This window comes from Macroventuria anomochaeta (genome assembly GCF_010093625.1).
Source record: "Macroventuria anomochaeta strain CBS 525.71 unplaced genomic scaffold BU25scaffold_49, whole genome shotgun sequence".
In the NCBI taxonomy this organism is placed as follows: Eukaryota; Fungi; Ascomycota; class Dothideomycetes; order Pleosporales; family Didymellaceae; genus Macroventuria; species Macroventuria anomochaeta.
Genome location: NW_022985410.1, coordinates 221,564 through 246,323, shown reverse-complemented (window position 1 = coordinate 246,323; position 24,760 = coordinate 221,564). Strand labels below are relative to the sequence as shown.

The following is a 24,760-nucleotide window of genomic DNA, read 5'->3' as shown; positions in this document are numbered from 1 at the left end:
TCTTCCATAGTCTTAGACTCAGATAGGACGTTAAACCAATCAATCAATCAATCAATCAATCAATCGAGCTCGCTCAGTGATAACCAACCCCCGACGGCTTTCTGTACCTCTGCTCATCCCCGAGAACCAATCGAATAGTGTCTACGAGCTTTGCTTAAGACACGACTTCAACAACATACTTGTGGATGAGCTGGAGGACTTCTACTTAGAAGTGAAGGTGAAGGTGAGAGCAACAGCTATTGGTACTGGTGAACATCTCAAGGCCAAGAGGAAAACAGGAATCACGCTACCGTCCGCTTACCACGCTGGCCATCAATTATCATAAATTGGTCCAATTTACCCACCTAGGTGTTGACTCAACTATTGTTACCTGTTGCCAGGTCGTCAACTCCAAAGAAGGGAGGCATTGTCAGGTTGGTGGCCCACCAGAGGCTAATAGCCCCTGCATAAGTAGCGGGGAATAAATAGAAGTTCTTTTCCACTGCAAATCGGCAGTGATCAGTCTATCCTTACCCTCAATATACACTTCTTGCTACTATATTGTCATCTACCCGTGCCACCCCTAGCCAGCTTAACAACAAAGGTCAAACAGGTTGATACCCACCAACTCTGGGTACGACAGGAGGTCACTGCCTCACGCATCAATGTTCAATGGGTTCCTACTGATCATATGCCTGCTGACGGACTCACAAAGATACTACCAAAGCAGAAGTTCACAGAATTTGTCCGCCAACTTGGCCTTGTTGATATCACTGAGCACCTAAATGGCCTGCGTCAGGTTGATGGCGATGACCTTAACGCTATCTATATACATTGAGCCAATACTGATCAGCTGTTGTTGACTCTCCACTTCTGAGTCTACAGCAGCTGGGGGGGGGGGTGTCACGGTTCAGGGCGCTCTTGCCTGTCAAACCTCACCTGCCATGAGATTGACTGCCACGTCACACTAGCGTTGTTTACAGCTACTCACCTATACATACTGTCTGTAGCTTCACCCAATACAACCTCAGTTCAATCCCTCAATATTTTCGCACATGCGTACTGATCACTCACAATCCTCAACAGAAGGAGTATCGTTGTCCGGGTATGATCGTGCGGTGTTCTGCACTCCAAAAGTACCCAAAGCCTATGTTGACTATCGTCATCGTCAGTAGTACATATGCATTGCCGTACAAAGCTCATTAGATTTATTTTTCATGGCAAGCATGAGACCAAGAAATGCGAGGGACGACCGTTCTGTTGTATACTAGATCGTGGTGCAAGTATGATTGCCTCAAGGTGTTGTTGCTTCGACGCGTTGACGTCGTTGACATCAAGGATGAAGTAGAGCAACACCCTGCGCAAGCGTGAGTTGCTGCACTATCTCAACAGAACCGTCATAGCATGGTAAGCTCCGATATATCGAGAAGGGACGAGCGAAGTAATGTGTCCAGGCTGCAAAATGACCCCCGAGGACCTTCGATGACTGGCGTCGATTGAGTGACACAGGACTGCGTCAATGGCTGTTGTTCAGTTAACCGTCTTCGCAAGGATCAGGACCCACCGCCAGCAGCCTTGCAACAACATGCGAAGTACTGACAGGACGGTGTAGATCGCTCCTCAATGTGATGAAGAACTTCAAAAAACAGCTACACCGACCAGCACATCCCGCGGATCTTTTACGCAATCAACAAGAACGGCACCGATGTAACAGAGCGACTGGCGATGGACAGAAGCCTGTGTAAGCCGCCTACAAACTCACACAAGCGCGCAAGCCCAGTTGCCACTGAGAAAAGCTTGTGCTACGCCTCCGGAACGGGCGAACCGAGAGCATGTGCCAAATACCCAACTTCCTGGCTTCTGTGCATCGAATCACGGGCAGAAGAATTCAAATCGAACGATATCACGACTTCCAGCCGTGTTTCAATCGTGTTGGCATTCCAAAATGAGGAAGCATGACAGTCCCTCAAACCATCGAAGATAGTGGCGCCTTCATCAACCGCTCCTAAGCGCTCTGCTGCATGCAGCGTGTGTATCACGGACGGGTGCTGCATGCTAGCTACCCTTTCTCTGAGACCAAGTCGGCCACAAAACTTATCATCGCAACGTAAAATGGAAGTCGACGCCGACACAAGTGGTTCATACACGCTCCGCAATATATGTTACTACTAAAACGCGTCTAACAAGTCATAATTAGCTACTGTCGCAGCTGACCGCGCCGATGGACAACAAAATATGCTGTTGACTAGCGAGAGCGGGGTGTGCCCGCTTTGGCGATGGTCGAAACTCCATCGAAGGTGTGTGTTCTACGACTAGCCCTATAACGTCAACTACTCCGACGTAAGCATTCTGGCCAGCGCCACGCTTTGTTTTGGCTCCCCGCAATAGGAAGGAGCAAGGAAATACGGGCGGAGCGTAATAACGCCAAGAGTACTGTTGCGCATCCTTCAAGGTTGCGGTATTGCGGTGTTGGGAGACATTGATGGCCGTTCGCAGTCGAATCTCATGGTTGGAATGCAGACCGCAATGGGTATGAGGCGAAAGAGGTGGACAAAGGAGCTGCGCGCAACCTCAACATCCACATCTTCACGACCCCTTGGCGGTGCAAAGCTTTCCAAGACCTCTCGTCCGCTGCTTAGAGGGTCTTGTCGGCGCCTTTCGTGTATCTTACCGAGGCTTGTGCATCAACTCGCTTCTGGGCGGTGATTGGCGCGCGCGGATGAGGTTGCAGCAGTTATCGCGCACGCGGCTGGGTGAATTGGGGAAAATGAATGGCGGTGGCAAGGCGATTGGCAATGTAGACCTGCCGTATCAAAGCTAGGTTACGGCGTTTATCTGTTACTATTACGACCTCCTTCCTGATCGGCCACACTCAGGCGGCCAGTCTGGGCACACATCACACGAGCTACGCTTTGCGTGCTTTCACTTCAAATACACGTAAACCTGGGCTCCCCAAGAATATTCTCTTCGTTGTCGCTCCCCACACACCACCCCCTCACCAAGTCTACCCAGTAGCACGACCATCACCATGCCTGTTGGTGACAACGACGCGGTTGTAGGTCACACAGTGCCCCATATATCTCCACGTGCTTGTACTCATATTCATGCAGCAAGCCGTCGGCTTGGACCCGGCTCTCATCGATGCCTCTGGTGATCCACAGCGCAAGAACCCGGCCTTCCACTCAGACGAGGCGCCGCCTTTCCTTTTCACTGAGGGCAAGGCCACTCTCCAAGAGAGCTACCTCAGTGACAATGACAGCCTTCCCACCAAAGAGGAGCTCGACACGCTCGAACGCATTGGCGCTGCCATTCCTTGGAGAATCTACACCATCGCCTTTGTCGAACTCGTCGAGCGCATGTCCTACTATGGTTGTGTTCAAGTCTACTCCAACTTCATCGCTAAGCCTAGGCCGACCCCTACTGGTGCAGCATTGAACCCTAGCGATGCCGAGGCTCAACCCGGTGCTCTTGGAATGGGCAAGCAAGTTGCTTTCTCTCTGACCACCTTCAACGCTTTCTGGGTCTACTGCTGCCCCCTCCTTGGAGCCTGGATCGCCGACACCTACCTCGGACGCTACAAGACTATTCTCTACTCGGTCATCATCGCTGAAATCGGTCATATTATCCTCGTCGCCTCTGCTATCCCCTCGGTCCTGGACAACCAAAAGGGTGCGCTTGCTTGCTTCATCATCGGATTGCTCGTCATGGGACTCGGAACTGGTACTTTCAAGCCCAACATCTCGCCTCTGATTGTTGAGCAGCTTGAGACAGACAAGCTTCAAGTTGTGGAAAGGAATGGCAAGCGCGTCATCATCGACCCCGCCATTACCGTCACTCGTGTCTACAACTACTTCTACTTGTTTATTAACATCGGTGCCTTGGCCGGTCAGCTCGGTATGGTGTACGCCGAACGTTACGTCGGTTTCTACCTGTCCTACCTGATCCCCACTGTCTTCTTCCTGCTCGCTCTGCCTGTCCTAATCGTCTGCAAGAAGCACTACATTCTGCGTCCCCCAAGTGGCAGCGTCATGGGACCTGCTTTCAAGCTCCTTGCTAAGGCTGTCGGTACGAGGAACTTTAAGAACTGGAACGACGGTAAAATGTGGGAGTCTATCAGGCCCTCTGCTCTGGGCGCCAACAAGCCTTCCTGGTACAACTTCGATGATGCCTGGGTCGACGAAGTCGCCCGTGGTTTCCGCGCTTGTGGTGTCTTCTTCTGGGTTCCGATCTTCTGGCTCGCCTACAGGCAGATGGACTCCAACTTGACCCAGATGTGTTCCACCATGGCTCTGCACGGCGTTCCTAACGATCTTTTGGCCAACTTGGACCCTATCTCCATCATCATCCTTGTGCCGAGTAAGCTCACTCACTGCCCAAATCAACATATCGATGCTAACATGTTTACTAGTTATGGACACTATCGTTTACCCGTTCCTCCGCAAGAAGGGCATCAGGTTCACACCCCTCAAGAAGATCTGCGCTGGTTTCATCATCGCTTCCTTTTCTATGGTCTGGGCCTCTGTACTCCAGTACTACGTCTACAAGACCTCTGGATACTACGACGACCCATCCAACACCGAATATAAGTCTCCGATCAACGTTTGGGCCGTTACTGGTGTCTACATTCTGATCGCCATCTCTGAGATCTTCGCTTCCGTTACAACCCTCGAGTACGCTTTCACCAAGGCCCCCAAGAACATGAGGTCTCTGGTCATGGCTGTCCAGCTCTTCACCACTGCTTTCTCCGCTGCTCTTGCCCAGGCCTTTACCCCGTTGACCATCGACCCTCTCGTCGTCTGGAACTACGGTAGTGTCGCCATCATCTCGTTCATCACCGGTGTTCTCTTCTGGATCGCCTACCGCAAGATGGACAAGGAGGAAGACCAGCTCAACATGTTGCCCACCGGTCACCTTGGCAATGCCAACCAGGCAGCGGATGTCGAGAGGCGCATCAGCGTCGCACCCGTCGAGGACGAGAAGAAGCCTGCGAGCTTCTAAGTGCGGCGCGGTGCGGCGCTCTACCTCACGACGACGCTTGACATGACATGGGTGGAGTAGTTCGATGTCTCTAAAGCTGTTGTTGGTTCTGAGATCGCTCGTTTGATTGACGACTTCACGGTGTGCTAACGAACTGTAATGTCATAGCAACCCTAATATCCAATCTCTTACCAAAAGTCAACTTACTCAAACAACTATGATCTCTCAACCTGCCTGTGATGATCGACGCTCCTACCGAATACAACTCTCAGCAGGAACCATGAATCCTGCATAACGCTGCTTCCATTTCCGATCACTCACACAAAGATTTTCTCTGTCGCTGATCACGGCGGTCATTTCAGCTGCGAGAGAAAGTCCTTGTACGGTAGGTTGTCCCTTCTTTGCGAGCCATAATGCACGCTCTCGAGGTCGCGACAGATGTGCATGATTTGTACGTGTCAAAACTGCATTTCATAAGTCTCAAAACCACAGCATCTCGGTGTAGCGCCCGAACGTGGCAACCACGTTTCGGCCCACGACCAACCGTGCCACCGTCACGACATTCCCTTGCACTCGCCAACTCCTTCCATTCTTAGCAATTTTATCGGCAACCGCATCCTGCTCGGTGTAACACAACAATGCACCAACCCCACAATCTTAACAGCATCCAGCGAAACAGCATCTAGCGAAACAGCATCTAGCAAAACAGCATCTAGCGAAACAGGCGTCATGCCGATCTGCACGCTGATCTTTCCCACATTTACCCCGCACGCCACACACCGAAGCGCTGGCTACCCCAGATAGTCGTGCGAGGGCCCACACATCGATGCACCTTACTCGCTTGTTGCGCGTTGCTGGCACGTTGAGATGCAAGGCAGAGTTGCAAGTGCCGAAGGTGGTAAGCCGTTCGGAGTTAGAATAGACCGAAGATCTTTAGAGAATGTATGACTGCCGTGAAGGCACGTTCACGAATTCCAGCCATCTCAGTCTCGAGAGACGAAGCAGCGATGGCGTCCACAGGCACCGATGAGAAGCGCGGCACTTCTTTTAACAACGAGCAGCGCATCGAGAACCTCAATGCAGAGAAGATCTCAACTTCTTCAGGCGAGCTGGAAGCGCAGCATGTCGAGCTAGACGAAGCGGAAGCGAACCGCGTACTGCGCAAGGTTGATTATCGACTTGTACCTATGCTTGCTCTGCTATACCTCGTCGCTTTCATTGATCGCTCGAACAGTAAACCTTTCCACTTACACCTTGGTCAATCGGATGTATACTAACGCATCGCAGTTGGCAACGCCAAAATCGCCGGTATGGACGTCGACCTCAATCTACGCGGTCTTCAATACAACACCGCCGTAACCCTCTTCTTCATACCCTACACACTCCTCGAAGTTCCCTCGAACATCGTGCTCAAGATGGTGAGGCCCTCGCACTGGATGGCAATTCTTATGTTCTCGTGGGGTTTGGTGATGACGCTCATGGGTCTCGTAAACAGCTACGGAGGGCTCCTAGCAGGCCGCTTCTTCCTTGGTGTCACAGAATCCGGATTTTTCCCCGCAGCAACGTTTCTGCTTACACTGTGGTACCGGCGCTTCGAATTGCAGCGACGCATGGCTGTATTCTATGTCGCTGCATCACTGGCAGGTGCCTTCTCTGGCCTTCTCGCCTTCGGCATCGAGAAATTGGACGGGAGGTCCGGGATTGCTGGATGGCAATGGATTTTCTTGATCGAGGGCTTGATTCCAGTTGCCCTTGCTCTGGTCATCTGGAAGATCCTGCCAGACAGCCCCGAGACAGCTGGGTTCCTTACGCAGCCGGAGAGAGATCTGCTGGTTCGCCGACTGCAGGACGACTCCAGCAGTGGGCAGGGCAAGGCTACGAACAACGATAAGATGGGAAAACAGCACATCATTGCTGGTCTCTCAGACTGGAAAGTCTGGGCAGGTGTTGTTATCTTCTGGGGTAACACTGTAGGTGTCTATGGGTATGTATCACTTTTGAGTGTACAAGTCAATGTTCGCTAACCTCCGCAGTTTCACTGCGACAGTTCCAACCGTGATCAACGGCCTCGGTTATTCCAGCGCAAATGCCCAACTTCTTACGATTCCCATTTACGTCTTTGCCGCCATTATCACCATTATCTGGGCTTGGGGCTCTGATCTCACCCAGATACGCTCATCCTGGATCATCGGTGGCTACTGCATTGCCATTATAGGCTTCATTGCTCAACTCGCTATCCCGCATCCTAAATACCCTGGTGTAACTTACGGTTTCCTCTTCCCAGTCGCAGCTGGCCTGTATTGCCCTTTCACTTGCCTGGTTTCGTGGGTCGCAAACTCACTGGCACCCAGCTCGAAGCGCGCTGTTGGTATGGCGCTACTCATTTCCGTGGGCAATATGGGTGGCATCATGGGTAGTAACATCTATCTTGCGAGGGAGAAGCCGAAGTACACGACGGGGTTTGCGGCCAGTCTAGCAATGTGTATTGCGGCTGTTGCTATGACCTTTGTTTTACGCTGGGCGTACGGCAAGGAGAACAAGAAGAGAGATCAGCTGATCCAAGAACACGGCGAGGAGGCAATTAGGGCAAGGTACTCGGATGAGGATCTGTTGATGTTGGGAGACAAGAGCCCATTCTTCAGGTACACATTGTAAGCAGCCATTCAGAATATCGAATCGATCAATCTCTCGTCACGCCGGCTCCGACAGTAATGTAGAAGGCCATACCTCGTAATCAATGCTACCCGTATGCTTGCATTCCATCCTCCGAGCCACTATTACTCCCCAACTGCACGTACGCAATGCCACTCTCCCGCCCCTCGCCAGCGCCCCTGCAGCTCAGATGCATACAGTAGTGGTTCATGAGGGCGTACAGCCTTGTGAGTGGCCATTCACCACGTTGTTGCTCTGCAAGACATGTACCAGACTGTCAATTCTGTCAACCAAGATAGAAACAGCCACTTAGAAGCCTTTATTTTTACATAACGTAAATATGTCGCAGTAGTGAATCAAGCTCAGGGGAGTCCGTACATATCAGCAACCATTATACAGTCGCACGTATAACACATGCCCTTCGCCGCTCAGAGCAATGTTGTAGAGCCGCTTGTGCAGCCCTGTGAAAGCTGCGGTCAGCCATGCACCTTCCATGATCGTTATCGGTGGTTGAAGAAATGTACTGACCCCTCAGCCTTTGGGACCAAAGAAACCCCCAATTGATCACCACTGCAACTTACAGTGGGGATCCCATAGTAAACTAGTAGCTTGGCAAGTGAATGTTCACACAGGTGACTTTTCATAGTACAGTCCTGCACCATCACCATCCAACCCACCAAAGCCTGACAGGGGGGTTAATGGGATGGTTGACAGACTTACACCCGGGCTTAGTAAAGTTCTCCATGGTACTCTGAGCCAGTTTTACTTCACTGGTACCCTATGGTAGTAACTGTTAATCAATCCATCAATCCATCAATCAGGTATCTACCCTCAGGGTCAGCCCCTTACATCTCAGAGTCACATAGGACGTTAAAACATGCAATGTATCTGAGGTGTTCATGTGATTTTGCGATCTCTATGCGTGGTGGTCTAGATTGTGACTGCGCCCAGAAGGGCACTTGGCTGTGGCTTTTGCCTACCAGGAGCCGGGATACTTAGGATTCGAACTCGTTATCTTCTGTCTTTTCCATGCACGAAACCCCTCCACGTCCTTGTTGTCTTCATCCAGGTCGTTCAAGAACTGCATTCCTTCTCCATCCACTTCAATGTCCTTCTGAGAAGGCTGCTTCTCGGGAGGGAGGAGCTCGCCAGTATTGGCTCGTAGCGCCGCCGTCACGATCAGATTTCTCTCGTATGGGAACCACCATGTACCATCGGTGTTCGTTCCATGTTCAGGGATCACAAACTCTGGGATGGAGACGATGTCATTCTCACTGGCAGACGGAACAGCGGCGCCAGTGAGGTAAGACCAGCCTCTCTTGAGAAGTCCCGGCTCGGCTGGCTTGTACGTCTTGACCCAATGGTGGCCCTTGCCTGGGCCGAGCGATATCCGTTTGAAGCCCTTGAGTGCTTCTGGTTCGTACTTTATCTGCAACTGAGCATGCTGAACAACAGGGTGCATGTACTCGTTGGTTCTCTTGTGGTGATGCTCATGATTGTGAGCATTCTCGCGATCTACGAAGTAATGGCCTGGCGTACGAGTTTCGGAGCCGGCGGCCGCCATGGCACCCTGGAACGAGTCAATGATCGGTGCAACACCCCAGCCGCCATATGAGTGTTCGGATTTGGGGTCTTTGGAGTCTTTCGTATTGGTTTTGGTCCGTTCCAGGATCGTACTAAGAGCACACTTGTAGTTGTCGGTGATGGCAGGGTCGATCTTGAAGCGAAGAAAAGGGTGGCAACGGTCGACCATCCAGAAGAACGTAGTAACGCTCATGATCTCGAGGTCACCTTTGCTCCGCTCCTGCTTTGTATTCTTCTTCTTTGGGCCGTCTGCATTGCCTATACCCTGCTCGAGGTCTTTCATGCCGTCACCACTGCCGCCTCCGATATTGATGTGAACCTGGCGAGAGATCAGCAAGAGACACTTTGTAGAGCCAGGGCAAGGGACTTACACCCGGAAACCAGCACTGGATCAAGTTTGTATTGCTTCCTTCAGGGAGCGACCACAGAGTTGGCCCGAACGCTTTACGGTGCTCCTCGAGCGCCAGAGCATGGAATGCGTTTTCGATCTCTAAATCGCAGAGTAAGCACTTATATTATACTCACGAAACTTTCATGTCGTAGAAAAGCTAACCAGATTGGGCAACCATAATCCTTGTCGTGAGGCTGAAGTCCTAAGGTCATCCAGTACGTCCGAGTATAGTCACCTATAGAAGCAACGATATTTGGTCGAAAACCTTGACTGCCTCCCAGATTGGGGGTGTTTGTGTCCGGATTTTCTAGCGACTTGGAGGGAAGGCTACTCACGTGGATGAATCTCTGTGTTGTGGAATCCGTATGGCCTGTTCTTCGCACTCACGTCCGTCCAGACATTGTCGGGGTAGCCAAGACTTCCGACAGTGTCCCACACGCCAACAACCTTGATGATGACCCTCTTCTCAGCTTGCTTGAACCAGCTGTACCCGGAGCCCTTGGTAAACTCCCACTCTTCCCCCTTCACTTGGATCTGGTAGGTCTTATCCTTAGGGTCGCCTTCCCACCTCTTTGCCCACAGACTGTTCTCTAGCGGCTCGCTGGCGCTGATCGACTTATAATTGGCGTACATCTCCCAGAATTGGCCCATAGCACTTGGTTGACAGATACCAACTCGACAGACTAAACCGGCGCAGGCACGCACCGTGTATGCTCCACGTGAGAAGCCAAAGAAGAACAGTTCGTCACCATGGCTGTAGTTGTTCACAATGAAGTTGTAAGCCTCGCAGACGTTCTCATCAAGACCGCCACCAGTTGTTCCTTGTACACCATTAGTTGCGGTAATGAATTCAATTGACCTGAGGTTTAGGAACTTACCACTCCAGAGAGACTCCAACTTACCCATGGCTGTGCCTACTCCAGCGTCGTAGTAAACAATCTGAGGCGCCATCAATCCATTCTCGTCGATGTACCATGAGTCGATGGACCTGCTCATCTTCGCCACATTTGATGGGATGGTTTGCGCACCGTGGGCGGAGCTCTGCCAAGTGCCATCGCAGCAGATAATGATGCGCTTCTTCGGTCGTGGAGGTACTGGCAGGGGATCCTTTGCTGGTTTCTCGACTGGGGGATTGACAATCGTGTGTACAAGTCTGCCATTTGGGTATTGAAACCCACTCTGTGAAAACGCTTCTGGTTGACCTTCTACTTGGCAGAAGCCACTTCCAAAAGTCTGGCCAAAGCCATTCGAATTGAACTCGGTCATGCTCAACGATGCGGAGGAATTGAGCTGTAATGTTGCGAGGATTGACCAGACCGTTCCCTCCCTTAAGTACCACCAGTATGCCCCGGACCCAGCTGGGAAATCTAAAGGGCCTCGTCGAACTCATGGCTTGCTCAGCTGAACGACGGTCATTCCCATACAAGCAGAAATGGCTGTTTCAAGCCTCGTCGGCAGATCCGAAGCTGTGTCCTCCCTTCTAGACGACACTATACCACGCATGGTCGAAATATTCTCGCTTGGCAAGGCTCCCTTGTCCGAGTTAAGACATGAACACGCGCACGCGTCGACGGTTCTGCACATCTGCTGCATGGAGCACAGAGGCCACTTGTTCCAGAGCGTGGGTCGGCGCGGAGGGGGCTGGCTTTTCGGCTCGACCGTGCGCCAGCGCCAGCTGAGCGCCCCGCCAACTCGTGGACCTCGACAACAAAGACCCCACGCGGCCCGGGAAAATACGCCCACCGCGAAAGCCCCACACCTCAATGCTTTCATCCACACAACTTTGAGACCCCTCTGTTACGATTCGTGCCTTAAGCAAAGCTCGTAGACACTAGTCGATTGGTTCTCAGGGGTGAGCAGAGGTACAGAAAGCCATAGGGGTTGACAGTCACCTAAGCAAAGCTCGGGTGGTCAGGGGTAGACTATCCGGGCGGGTTGTAATAACCTTCGTAATAGTCAGGTAGTCGTCTAGTCAAAGACCGTGGCGACTGGTTGCAATGAGTAATACAGAGTATACTGTCTGGCTCGAGAGCAAGTGAAATTCCAATAACAAAGTTGATTGACGAGGTTGAACACAATGCCATAAGGGCAGCGTGTCTACTTGCTATATACATGAGCAGAGGATTGCTCGGATTGCTCAGATTGCTCAGATTGCTCGGTACTGAGTATACTGATCGTACCAAGTATACTGATCATGTTGAGTATACTGACCGTGCCAAGTATACCGATCGTACCAAGTATACCGATCGTACCGAGTATACTGCTCGTGTTGAGTATACTGATCGTACCAAGTATACCGATCGTACCGGGTATACTGCTTGTGTTGAGTATATTGACCGTGCCGAGTATACCGATCGTACCGAGTATACTGCTCGTGCCAAGTGTTGCCGACGCGGCCCACTGCTTGGGTCGATCGATACTACAGTTCCTCGGCTTCTCTCGTATCATTGCGTAGTCCTGTTCGTTCAGTGTTGCTGCGGGTTGCCCTTTGATCGTAACAAATTCTTGTGAGGTTACTGTAGGCAGGCAATCGGACACAGGATGGATTGGGGCCGTCTGGGGCCATATGGGATGAGATCAGACAAATCCTTGATGGTTAAGCCTCAAGGTTTATGAGGAATATATACAGGTGGCCTGTGAGCCTCCGGTCCAGCTCCAGAGTCTGTCCAAGGGCTGGCCAGTAGATGTAAGGGGAAATACCCGTGACCATTCTGAAGAGGCCTGGGGAACGGTACTGCAAGGATTGTATACAAGAGACCTTGAACAGAGAGCATGAGAAGGACTTTGAGAGAGCTCATTGATGGGCAGCCATTGGGTACAACTTCAAGAGCAACCTCAACTTCTACAAAGTACCTGGCAACAAAAACAGCAAGCTCTCTCTTAAGGCATACCGCAACAAGATCCTTGTGTCACGGGTATATACTGTTTGGCTTCCAGTACCCATATCTATTGGGTTACTGTACCTTTTTGGTCGGTGTAGCTCAGGTGGGACCAAGCCGAGCAATCACACTTGAGCCTATTGTCAAACCCTGGCTTCTGAGAGGTGACAAGTTCATTCTTGAAGAAGATAACGACTCTGGGCATGGAGGAGGTTTAAAGAAGAACATTGTAAGGATGTGGAAAGAGGAGAACAACCTTAACTCCTATTCCAATTCACCTAACTCACCTGACCTGTCCCCAATTGAGAACTGCTGGCAGCCTCCAAAGCAGTACCTTAAGCAATTTCCTTATTGGGATGTCTTTGAAACAAGGGATCTCGCTATTGAGGGGTGGGAAAGTATCACATAGAAGTTTATAAATGAACGGGTTGATAGTATGCCTCAAAGACTGCAAGATTGTATTGATATTGAGGGCAGAATGACGGGCTATTGACAGCTGCAACACCAAGAAATCAGCTTGCGATAGCTATCCTATAGTAATCTCTAGCCTCAAAAACGTAAGATGCTTTAATTACTACTTAAACAACCGTGCTGTGAACAATTCGTGTGTGGTTTGTATGGGGTGAGTTCCGCCAAGCGTTTTCGCGGTGGGCGTATCTTCTCGGGCCGCGTGGACCCCTCCCTCCAACCTTCATCGTCATGCCCTGTTCTGTACGCGCCATTGGCAGCCCATCGAAGCAGTACCTACAAAGCCTCCAAGGATTCTGGCTCGGTTGTTTGCTTCGTGCACTTAGTGTCCCTAGACCTGTCAAGTCTTACATCATCCGGGACGCGTGTTTTCATCCAAATACCAACTTTTAGACGTGAGCAAAAGGTTAATCTTTATCGATTTTTGTCTCATATCATCTGAGATGCCATCCTGAACTTGTTCCCCAATGCTGTTTTGCTGCTGCAAGTATTATGGAAGCCTTGCAGCCCTCTGTTGCTGTCTTCAGCTTTCCCCTGAGCGGAAAACTCTTCAGCTGATCTACGTACCACACAATTCAGCACTTGGTTGAAGGAAAACCTCAGCAGCAGCAGCTTTCATACAACAGAGCAATGGTTCTCCACACTCACAGAAAACAGGGCAACGGCTGTCTATCCTGTGATGGGCTGAGCCCTGGAGAGCTCGGTAGAGTCTTGACATGGATGAGTGTAAAGAAAGGCCTGGGTGTACAGGTACGATAGGCAGATAGCAGTAGGTCACCAGTAGTAATTGATTGAACCGCTGAGTGCCCTTAGAGAGGGCACCCCTCATCCTATATACCCCAAGGGCTCCCGAGGGGGCCTACAGAGGCCTAAGGAACCCGCTCGTAATTTGTTGTCCATAGTCTCAGACTCACATAAGACGTGAAAACAAACAAACAAACATTCAATCAGCCAATCAATCAATCAATAGTCTCGCACCCAACGGTTGTAGTCCTGGCGGTCCCGCTGGTTGTAGACATGTAGGGCTCGGGTTGAGGTAGGGCGTTCGTCTCTGAGAAGCGTCCTTTGAGACAGGTAGTAGGCGTGGTATCAACGCTTGACGCGCTGCGGCATCTCCAGCCATGAAGCGGGCCTTCAGTACGCAGTTGTTCCTATTCTAGCTCTTGCTGCATCTTCCTCTGCCACTTCCTCAACTGTTCTAACTCCGCCTCAAGCGGATCCTCTCTACTGTCAACTGGCGCGGATTGGGCCACTTGCGGACTTGCCACTCCTCGGATCCAGAATCCCACATCATATAGGGTTCCTGTCCCCCTGAGATGACCCTGTGGGGATACAGGCTGCACCTGGGCATAGTCTTGGGTGGTCGTTCCTCCATGAGGGCTGCTGGCGTGAGATTGACGTCCTTCTTCCAGATGCATGCTCTCGCTGGAAGATGGAGTTTCGCGCTGAGACATCGTGTATGTATGCCGACTGGGTGTGGAAGTGTTGAGATGTTGATTGATCTGTTAGCTATTGGCTGGAATCGATCGGGACTATATAGTAGAAGAGGATAGCAGTGAAGGGTTGGGGAAGCAAACCGAGCTAACCGAATGAGCTGGACAATCAGTGCAGTGGACCGTTAGCAAACACTGCAACGGACCGCTAGCAAACAGATGGCGATCGGTGGATATCTTCACTCCCTCTGACACTGGGCTACCTCTATTAGGGGGAGCGATTCACATGTTAGGAGTAGATGATATGAGATAACATAGTCGAGCAATAGCAGGTTCAATTGGACATGAGATGAATCGCTGGAAACTGCAAGAGCCCCAGCAACAGGGATATACACTCGGGTAGGGCTGCACTAGCCCATTAGCGGCCTTGTCAGGGTGGCTCGTCCTGACAACAGTCTACTCTATACTACTCATTGCTACCCAGTCGCCAAGATCTTTGACTAGACAACTACCAACCCGTTTCCGATACTGTACTCATCCCTGAGAACCAATCAAACCGTGCTTACGAGCTTTGCTTAAAATACATCTTCAACAAAGCCCTCACCATCCCTTGTACTCTCATAACACTCAACCACCTGTAACTAAACTCCTGGATTACCAGGGGAGCCACTGATATCAATAAATCAATCAACCAATCAAGAGGCGTAACATCTGAAGGGCTGAGCTCGAGCGCAGGCTGGGTCGTCTGTTACTGTACGCGTATCAAATGGACGGAGTGCTCGGGAAACGCAGGGTGCAAGTACAAAACAAGATTGAGATTGGGTATATCTAAGAAAGCGAGAGACATGAGACATCATAAACTCATAGCAGGGCAATTTCTGTCCCAAGCACACCATCGACTACAAGGCAACGGCAACAGCACCTACAACAGCGGCGATGGCACCGTGAGCGTAGACACCCATGCCAGTTACTTGAGGCGCAGCGCCCTGGCTACCGCTCGTTCTTGCGGCCTTAGGAACAACGCTCGACCAAATTTTGTCCTCCTCCTTGCGGACGCTCTCGAAGACTTTGAGCGCGTCTGCTGGCATGGCTGTGTACCTGTTTGAGGGGGTTAACGGTGATCTGAGTGCGAAGATGGTTCAAGGTTCGAGTTTGCTCTCTCTCTCCTGAATCACTCTACGGGGTTCGACAGGACGAAACTTACCAGTCAGGAAGCGTGGTGTACTGTGTGTAAGATGTACCTGTTGCGGTAACAATGTCTGGAATACCGTCGCGTGTTCGTGCATATGTGTAGAATGCGCCTTGTGCGCTCTTCACATCAGCTTGAGTCTCGAGTGCTGCCTCATAGCTGTCAATGGCTTTCGAAAGGGCGTTGACAATAGATGTGGACTGTCATGGTAAGCAGCCGTCTTGTCAGAGCAATTCTTTGTAGGTCATGAACATACCTCTGCATCGTCGGTGTACCACCACTCAGTCTGTCCGGTCTTGATATCGAACCCAGCAAGGGCGGAGCCGGCCATGGCAGCCACAGCGATGATGGTCTTGACAAGCATTGTGTAGATGATTGATTCTAGTCTGATTCGAAGGGGGTCAAAGTGACTTAGCTCGATCTGATCGATGTAGAACCAGGTAAGACAAGGTAAGGAAGCCAAGATATAGGATTCCTCGAGGGCGCGGCAGCACAATAAGTACTGCGTTTGGCGGCAGTCTTTGCGCCTCGGATCTTGTTTCCAAGGCTCGCTTCGCTGTGGTTACCTGTCAGGCCTCCAGTACAATATTGAAGAACTTAACCCAAGCGGGCTAAGTTGGTCGTTTTGGGTTCGTTTCCAAATGCTTAGCGCATAGTCAAGCTCTTCAGCCGCCTGACCGGTCAGCCTCTCTGGCCCACTCCTCGGTACCTGCATCGCATTTTCCAGCCTACGGATTTTACATGACATAGACCAGTGCGCGAACCACCTCTTGTGTCACTCTCACGCCAACCAATATGTCAGCCTCAGTCTCTAGCGGCGGAACGTGGAAGAACACTGCGTGCCGTCTGCCGGTAAGACTCTGAAGGTGGAGCAGCGCTACATAGTAACAAAAGCCACAGACATAGGTCCCAATGTCGTCGCTGATTTGTACAAGCACGTTCTGCAACCTTGGCCTTATTCCCTTCTTGGCGTCATGTTGCGAACCTTTCTGGGTTGCAAGGGTGATTGAGGCGCAGCCGGCTCGCCAGATCTCTTCCGCAGCATCGGTGTCCAGGGTTGTTGACAGCGAGACAGGTGACTTTGCGAAGACCTTTTTATTCACAGCACGTGTGAAGACCTTGCGACGAATGTCAGGAAACTCGTGTTAGCCTTCCCTTGGCGCACTGCGTTCGATTTCTGGGACGCCACGGTCGCTGTTAACTTCCAAGCCCATATGCACGACGAGGTTGGGAGAATGAGTCTCAATCAGGACTGTGACCTGCTCCTTGATGTCGTGATATGCTGCAGGCATTGGATCGGTCGGAACGACCAACTGGATCGATTCGCCATCTAGACCAGGGATCGAGGCTGGAAGCCTGGCAGCTATCTCCTCACGAAGGGTTTGTCGTGACATCTATGAACGGGCCAAAGCCAGTGATCAAGACCTTGATGGGCGCTGTGGATGACATGATGAAGAAGGTGAGCAGAAACGGATCAGCTGTCATCTGCAAGACGGTTGACTCTACTTAAGCAGGCGCGATGCCGAGCATTTGCAGGTGACTACCTCCAGGCACCACACAGGTGAGGTGCCACGGATCTGCACATCGCACATGGATTGTCTTGCAACAGGGCGAAGGTGGAGTTGGTGGCTCGGTGGAGAAATGCAGCCCTGCGGCCATGACAGCTGAGGGCTCACCGCTCTCAGCCCCACCGATGCCGGCCAAAATTCTGCCGAAGAGTCACTCCAACAGCTATTGACCCGCGCCAACACAACAGCATCCTGAAAGAGAGTGTTCTTTGTTACTCGCCAATTGCATATCTTCTGATTACGCCGACTTGTATACTAATTTTCTGAGGCTTCTTTAACTGTAGAGAAGCTCACTTGGCAGCAGGGCAGTCTGCCCGCACCAACCTCAACACCAACAATCATGGCGACCAACGGATTATCTACGGCGCCTACAAAGGTCACCATTTTGGGCGAGGACTCGATCGTGGTCGACTACGGGCTCTGGCAGAGCTACATCGCCGAAGACTTGGTGAAGAACATCCCTTCATCCACCTACGTCCTCATCACCGACACCAACATTGGGCCGACCTACATCCCTACCTTCGAGAAGGCGTTCAGTGCTGCCGCCTCGGCTAGCGCAACAAAACCGCGATTGCTCACGTACACGATTCCTCCCGGCGAAAACTCGAAGTCACGGAACACAAAGGGCGTGGTGGAGGATTGGCTGCTGTCGCAAGGATGCACGCGCGACACCGTCATCATCGCCTTGGGCGGTGGTGTCATTGGTGACATGATTGGCTTCGTCGCCGCTACCTACATGCGTGGCATCAAGTTTGTCCAGGTGCCTACAACATTGCTGGCCATGGTCGACTCAAGTATTGGCGGCAAGACAGCCATCGACACACCAGCGGGCAAGAACCTCGTTGGTGCCTTCTGGCAGCCTGAACGCATCTACATCGACCTGCACTTCCTCGAGACTCTGCCGAAGCGCGAAGTCATCAACGGTATGGCTGAGGTTGTCAAGACAGCTGCTATCTGGGACGAGAAGGAATTTACCACACTGGAGGGCAATGCCAACACAATTCTTGCAGCGCTCGACCAGAAGACTGAGGGCGGGAGAAGGAACTTCGACAGCATTGCGAGCATACTCAAGCGCATTGTGCTCGGCTCCGTGCGTGTCAAGGCAGAAGTCGTCTCAGCTGATGAGCGTGAGGGCGGCCTGCGCAACCTGTTGAACTTTGGTCACTCGATCGGTCACGCCTTCGAGGCTATCCTTACACCCCAGATCCTGCACGGCGAGGCAGTTGCGATCGGTATGGTCAAGGAGGCGGAGCTGGCGCGCTACTTGGGCGTCTTGGACCCCTCTGCAGTTGCACGCCTGACTAAGTGCATTGCCAGCTACGGCTTGCCCACCTCACTCGCAGACAAGACTGTTCGCAGACGGACGGCGAACAAGCACTGCCCTGTCGACGAACTCATCAAGATCATGGCTGTTGACAAGAAGAACTCCGGCAGCATCAAGAAGGTCGTCCTTCTGTCTGGCATTGGCCGTACACACGAAAAGAAGGCCAGCACAGTCGCCGACCGTGACATCAAGATCGCCCTCTCTCCCAGCGTCTCCGTCCATCCTGGCGTCCCCAGTGATTTGAATGTTACCTGCACGCCTCCTGGATCCAAGAGTATCTCGAATCGAGTGCTCGTGCTCGCAGCACTTGGAAGTGGTTCATGCCGCATCAGCAACCTGCTGCACTCTGATGACACCCAGGTCATGTTGGACGCACTTGCAAAGATGCAAGGTGCTAGCTTCTCGTGGGAGAATGACGGCAAGGAGCTGGTCGTTACTGGAAACGGTGGCAAATTAAAAGCAACGAACGATGAGCTTTACCTCGGAAATGCTGGTACTGCGGCACGTTTTCTGACCTCAGTCACGGCGCTTGCGCAGCCCGTTGAGGGCGTTACGTCGACCGTCGTCACCGGCAATGCCAGGATGAAGGAGCGTCCGATCGGTCCACTTGTCAAGTCGCTGCGAACCATGGGCATCGACATTGACTATCAGGAGAACCAAGGTAGCTTGCCGTTGCGCATTGCAGCTTGCGGCGGCTTCGGTGCCAGTGAGGGAGAGAAAGCGTTCACTGGAGAGATTGAGCTTGCAGCGACCGTCTCCTCGCAGTACGTGTCTTCCATCCTGCTGTGTGCGCCTTACTCGAAGACGCCCGTCACCCTCCGTCTGGTTGGCGGCAAGCCTATCTCGCAGCCATACATCGACATGACTATCACTATGATGGCTTCGTTCGGTGTTCAGGTCGAGAAGTCGTCTACCGACGCAAACACCTACCACATTCCCAACAAGCCTTACACAAACCCTGCTGAGTATGTCGTTGAGAGCGACGCCAGTTCGGCTACATACCCCTTAGCTATTGCAGCTATCACAGGAACCACTTGCACTGTGCCAAACATTGGTTCAAGCTCTCTGCAGGGAGATGCCCGTTTCGCGATTGAGGTACTGAGGCCCATGGGTTGCAAGGTCGAGCAGTCAGCTACATCGACCACCGTCACTGGCCCACCGCGAGGCGAGCTAAAGGCCGTAAAGGAGATTGACATGGAGCCCATGACCGATGCCTTCCTCACCGCATCAGTCCTCGCCGCTGTTGCATCCTCGAACGGCACTTCGACTACAACGCGCATCTACGGTATCGCCAACCAACGTGTGAAGGAGTGCAACCGCATTCAGGCGATGGAGGACGAACTCGCCAAGTTCGGTGTGACTTGCAGACAATTCGACGATGGCATCGAGGTCGATGGGAGAGGCTACCAGCTCAATGCACCGAAAGAGGGCATCCACTGCTATGATGACCACCGTGTTGCGATGAGTTTCGCTGTCCTTGCATTGGTCGCACCCAAGCCTGTACTTATCCTCGAGAAAGAGTGCACTGGCAAGACATGGCCAGGCTACTGGGATTCTCTCAACCAGATCTTCAAGGCCGAGATTGATGGTGTAGAGCTGCCGCACAAGGCCATTTATGATCAAAGAATAGGCTCGACTGTCAAGGAAAAGTCCATCTTCTTCATCGGTATGCGCGGAGCTGGTAAGACAACGACAGGTGGCTGGGCTGCTCGTCTTCTAGGATGGCCACTCGTTGATCTGGACACTGCTCTCGAGGAACGCCTAGGCATGACCATTCCCGAACTTATCAAGGAGCGAGGCTGGGACGGATTCCGAGCTGAGGAGCTGAAAATCCTGCAAAAGACCATGAAAGAGAAGCCCACCGGCCACGTCTTCGCGTGTGGTGGTGGTGTTGTCGAGATCCCAGAAGCACGTAAGATCTTCGTTGACTATCAAAAGAGCAACGGAGTTGTTCTGCTGGTGTCTCGCGATATCACCAAGGTGATGGATTTCCTCCAGATCGATAAGACGCGACCAGCCTACGTCGAGGATATGATGGGTGTTTGGCTGCGACGCAAACCTTGGTACCTGGAGTGCAGCAACTATCTAGTCAACAGCCAGAGCTCGGATTCAACTGGGTTCGTCAGAGCCCTGGAAGACTTCGGTCGTTTCTTGAAGATGATTACAGGAAGGACATCGGCGCTGCAGTCAATCCGGAAGAAGAAGCAGTCCTTCTTTGTTTGCCTCTCAGCCCCACAAGTCGAGCCTTTGCAGAAGGACTTACCTGAGATTACTGTAGGCGCGGATGCAGTCGAGTTGCGTGTTGATCTGCTTGAGGACCCAAAGTCACCTGAGGGCTTACCGTCACCTGAGTTTGTCATTGAGCAACTTACCGCACTTCGCCGAGTCACGTCTTTGCCGGTCATCTTCACAATAAGAACCCAGCTGCAAGGCGGCAAGTTCCCTGATGAGGCGTACAATGAGGCTCGTGAACTGTACCAGACGGCACTCCGACTAGGCTGTGAGTTTTTGGACTTGGAGATGACCATGCCTGAGTACATCCTCCGTGAGGTCACTGAACAGAAGGGTCATACAAGTATCATCGCCAGCCATCACGACCCCAGAGGTGAGCTGAGCTGGGACAATGGCTCTTGGATCCAATACTACAACCGTGCTTTGCAGTACGGTCATGTCATCAAGCTTGTTGGTGTAGCCAAGTCACTGAAAGACAACTTTGCTCTCGCTGAGTTCAAGTCATGGGCAGAATCTGCACACCCTGTACCCGTTATTGCCGTCAACATGGGCGAGCACGGCAAGCTGAGTAGGATATTGAACGGCTTCATGACACCAGTCTCGCATCCTCTGCTTCCGTCAGCAACCGCCCCTGGCCAACTGACGGCTGCCGACATCCGTCGTGGTCTGTCATTGATGGGCGTGATTCAACCCAAGAAGTTCTGCATCTTCGGTTCACCAGTTCAACAAAGTCCGAGTCCGCGCCTGCACAACAGGCTCTTCTGCGAAACAGGACTACCGCATAACTACGTTATCGTCGAGACCACTGACACAACGCCAATCAAGGACATCATCCGCGCACCCGACTTTGGTGGAGCCAGCGTAACTATTCCTTTGAAGCAGGATGTAGGCCCTCTTCTTGACGGCATCGGTCCTGAGGTCGAAGCTATCGGCGCTCTCAACACCATTGTGCCAGAGATCTCGATTGATGAAGCGACCGGCAAGGAAGTCACGCGCCTCATTGGCCGCAACACGGACTACCTTGGTATGGTCCTGGTCCTGAAGAACGCTGGTGACCAGCGCTTGCCCGGCGAGCAACACTCCGGACTTGTCATCGGCGGAGGAGGAACCAGCCGTGCAGCCATCTATGCATTGCACGAGATGCAATACAGCCCCATCTACCTTCTCGGCCGCAATGTTGAGAAGATGGAGAACCTGCAAGCCGACTTCCCTGCCGAGTACGACATTCGCGTCATCAAGGACACAAGCGCCATCGAAGCTTTGCAGCGTTTGCCTACTGTAGCCATTGGCACTATTCCTGCTGACAAGCCGATTGACCCAACCATTCGCGAGACCTTGATTGCGCTGTTCGAAAAGGCCAAGATAGCGGAGAATGCTGGGCAGATAACTCTGCTTGAGATGGCTTACAAGCCTCCTGTCACAGCATTGGTTCAATTGGCACAAGACGCTGGTTGGAAGATTGTCAATGGCCTCGAGGTCCTTGTTGGACAGGGTGTGCATCAGTTTGAGTATTGGACCGGCATCAAGCCTTTGTACTCGATTGCAAAGGTAAGTCTTATCAATGTACCAGATGTAAAGATTTGCACTGACACCATCTACAGGAGGCGGTTCTGAGCGGCTACTAAAAGCCTGGCTTGCAAAAGCGCCGTTTGCTAGTACGAGTCAAATCTAAGACTTCTATATGTTCCGTTCTCATTGTCCCGTCTTACCTTGTGTCGTACTTGTAGCAAATGACCCAGGCTCCCATCACGCATATCTCTTCATTTGTGCACCATGTCGTCACTCACTACACTTGTTCGCTATCACGCGCGACTACTGACAGCATAGGAACCATGAGCCACTCAGGCTTAACACTTCGACCAAAGAAGCGCAATGCATCGACTGACTGTCTCGAAGAGGAGCACTCGAGCGACAGCCCCGCGAAGAAACTCAAGCCCAACATATCCTTGCCATAACGCAGCTCTGTATCCTCAAGTCTCAACGCGCCTCCTTTACCAGCATCCTTGCGCACAAGCAATCAATCCGCAAGCCCTCAACCCGTTGATACCGCTTCGTCACGCACGGAATGCTGAGTCCGCATATGGCGCTCGAACTGCGTAAAGGATTGACTGCGGGCTTGTACATTGATATCTACGTAAAGCGATGTGACTATTATCCAACGTAGGGTATGCTCAACCCATCTATCAGTTGCTGACGGCCGTTACTGCAACCTTCGTCAAACAGTTATCGAGGTGTTTCAGAATGTCTCGGTACGCAGTCTTCATGCTCGAGTGCGGCGTACGCATCGGAAGGACACCTCCGCTGCAAAATCCTTTCGCGCGTGCCGGATGTTCTACGCATCCTGCGCAAATCCTGCGATCTTCGCCCTCTTGATCCTCGGTGAGTCCGAGGGAAAGGTATACGAAACATGGAACTGCGATGATGCAAGCTGCGATGCAGGGGAAAGGGATGGGTAAGATGAAACCAAGGTGTTGGGAACCAACAACTGCACGGATGCGTCCCAAGAAACGTGCGCGTGCCGCCCGCCCGTTATGGCAACCGAGTTCATAAAAGCTCTAAAGAGGCTTCGGGGGGCTTATGAATTGGGGTAACTGCATGATTGGTATGGGCGTGTAGACAGCAGACAGATTGTCTTGGGAAAGCTGACATGACGAGGTCCCTGCCTCAGGCTTGAGGAAGGGGACCTGTGGTCGATGACATCCAAGTGCAAGTGTGATGTGTCGGATATGAGTTGCGGACGATGGAATGCCAGTCAAGGAAGGTAAGCCTGGGTGCGAGTAACAATGATTCGGTTTGCATATCCGTAGGATCATTAGGGTGCTGATGTGAGATTCAGATTGGTAGTCTCGGCAGCATTTACGGCATTTTCGATCAGATAGGAAGACTGGAAAACGAGATCTGCGTAGGAATGTCAACAGCGTAGGTTGTGACTGAAATCAAACTGTGTTTATGGTCAGCCTTGGGCCAGAAGACCTGCCTCACCATGACTCAACGCACCATATGCGCACAGCTGACAGCCTTGTCAAATGCATCTTAGCGATCGCATATGCGGAACTTACCAATAGATGATCAGAGCGGAGACAAGGCTGGAGGCTGTTCCGCTTGGGTGTCAGCAGGTTCCCTGCGCGATTGCCGCTGCCATGACGGCACCGACTTGAAACCAAAAATAACCCAGAATATACATAGCAAGCCCGACATTTCATGAATATCCGGTTCATAACGATGACGGAGGTTGTACATTTAGCGAGGCAGACTCTTTGCAGGTGAAGGAGTTCAGCCTTATGTTTGTGGTCAATGCACAGCGCAATGACCTATGTTTAGCACCGGGAAGGAGCAGCCCGCTAGCGTCCTTGTGCGCTTCCCCACACCAACGGAAAGCTGGCGGTGAGGCTGTGGACTTGCTTTGTGCAACTATCAGAGTATGAGCTTTACATAGCTCTGCGATGTCAAACGATGCACCCGGATAGCGAACAAATGCGGCGCAGGCCGAAAGACTTGATGATAATGGATCGAAGGATGCACCAAGCGACTTCGCACCCCTGCGAGCTGAGTCCGGCGATGAACATCTGGATTGGACAATTTTGGCGACAGGGCTGGCCTGGCACGTGCCGGGCCTTAGCTGCTTTGAAACAATCCTGATTGCGACATGCAGCGAGATGGATTTACTGAACCAGCTCCACTGGGAATCCTTCGATTCTCAATGTAGCAATAATTCACGAAACCGGAAAGCTCGAGGGTACTGTGCTAAAGGAGCAAGATGTAGCATCACAATGTCGATCATGACCACTATTGATTGTGTTGATATTTGTACGGCTTGTCCGAGCCGCGCCAGATGCGATGGTGGATGGATTCTGAGAGTGAAGCCTTTTAGAGTCACTGCGGCGATGGGCGCTGGTGTCGAGGAGGAAGGAGCCAGCTGTTAGCGTCGACAATCAGGCGATTCCTGCGGGTCAATCCTCTCGAATCTTACAGTCCAGATCGCCCGCACCGAGATACGCCCAAGCGACTCACTCTTCCCTGGCTTCATCTGATGAACGGCAAGCGTCACGGAAGACGGCAAAAACTTCCCGTCTTGCGCCTGTGG

At 52.0% G+C, this 24,760-nt stretch overlaps 7 protein-coding genes across 7 annotated transcripts; 3 read left to right on the top strand and 4 right to left on the bottom strand.

The window, feature by feature from the left end:
- Positions 1–3,007: 3,007 nt before the first annotated feature.
- BU25DRAFT_426109 (MFS peptide transporter-like protein Ptr2) lies at positions 3,008–4,977 on the top strand (the record flags this gene model as incomplete). The annotated part of the gene is made up of 3 exons (XM_033708397.1): positions 3,008–3,034; positions 3,090–4,335; positions 4,388–4,977. The coding sequence occupies 3 exons, from the start codon at positions 3,008–3,010 to the stop codon at positions 4,975–4,977; spliced, it is 1,863 nt and encodes a 620-aa protein (XP_033556207.1).
- A 986-nt stretch (positions 4,978–5,963) lies between these two features.
- On the top strand, positions 5,964–7,613 carry BU25DRAFT_403594 (MFS general substrate transporter; the record flags this gene model as incomplete). The annotated part of the gene is made up of 3 exons (XM_033705085.1): positions 5,964–6,189; positions 6,244–6,940; positions 6,990–7,613. 3 exons carry the CDS (start codon positions 5,964–5,966, stop codon positions 7,609–7,611), a joined length of 1,545 nt encoding a protein of 514 aa, XP_033556206.1.
- Positions 7,614–8,496: 883 nt separating this feature from the next.
- Positions 8,497–9,718, bottom strand: BU25DRAFT_220226 (uncharacterized protein). Its single transcript, XM_033701317.1, has 2 exons — positions 9,564–9,718; positions 8,497–9,511 (listed from the first exon to the last, which is right to left on the bottom strand). Exon 2 carries the CDS (start codon positions 9,473–9,475, stop codon positions 8,585–8,587), a length of 891 nt encoding a protein of 296 aa, XP_033556205.1. The 5' UTR covers positions 9,476–9,511; positions 9,564–9,718; the 3' UTR covers positions 8,497–8,584.
- A 192-nt stretch (positions 9,719–9,910) lies between these two features.
- Positions 9,911–10,849, bottom strand: BU25DRAFT_353334 (uncharacterized protein; the record flags this gene model as incomplete). Its single annotated transcript, XM_033703451.1, has 2 exons — positions 9,911–10,404; positions 10,462–10,849. 2 exons carry the CDS (start codon positions 10,847–10,849, stop codon positions 9,911–9,913), a joined length of 882 nt encoding a protein of 293 aa, XP_033556204.1.
- A 4,413-nt stretch (positions 10,850–15,262) lies between these two features.
- Positions 15,263–15,916, bottom strand: BU25DRAFT_463286 (uncharacterized protein; the record flags this gene model as incomplete). The annotated part of the gene is made up of 3 exons (XM_033710591.1): positions 15,263–15,461; positions 15,568–15,752; positions 15,809–15,916. 3 exons carry the CDS (start codon positions 15,914–15,916, stop codon positions 15,263–15,265), a joined length of 492 nt encoding a protein of 163 aa, XP_033556203.1.
- Positions 15,917–16,289: 373 nt separating this feature from the next.
- On the bottom strand, positions 16,290–17,165 carry BU25DRAFT_443512 (uncharacterized protein; the record flags this gene model as incomplete). Its single annotated transcript, XM_033709365.1, has 2 exons — positions 16,755–17,165; positions 16,290–16,691 (listed from the first exon to the last, which is right to left on the bottom strand). The coding sequence occupies exons 1-2, from the start codon at positions 16,944–16,946 to the stop codon at positions 16,290–16,292; spliced, it is 594 nt and encodes a 197-aa protein (XP_033556202.1). The 5' UTR covers positions 16,947–17,165.
- A 38-nt stretch (positions 17,166–17,203) lies between these two features.
- BU25DRAFT_220159 (Shikimate dehydrogenase) lies at positions 17,204–22,425 on the top strand. The gene is made up of 2 exons (XM_033701316.1): positions 17,204–22,224; positions 22,278–22,425. The coding sequence occupies exons 1-2, from the start codon at positions 17,461–17,463 to the stop codon at positions 22,299–22,301; spliced, it is 4,788 nt and encodes a 1,595-aa protein (XP_033556201.1). The 5' UTR covers positions 17,204–17,460; the 3' UTR covers positions 22,302–22,425.
- Positions 22,426–24,760: the final 2,335 nt, after the last annotated feature.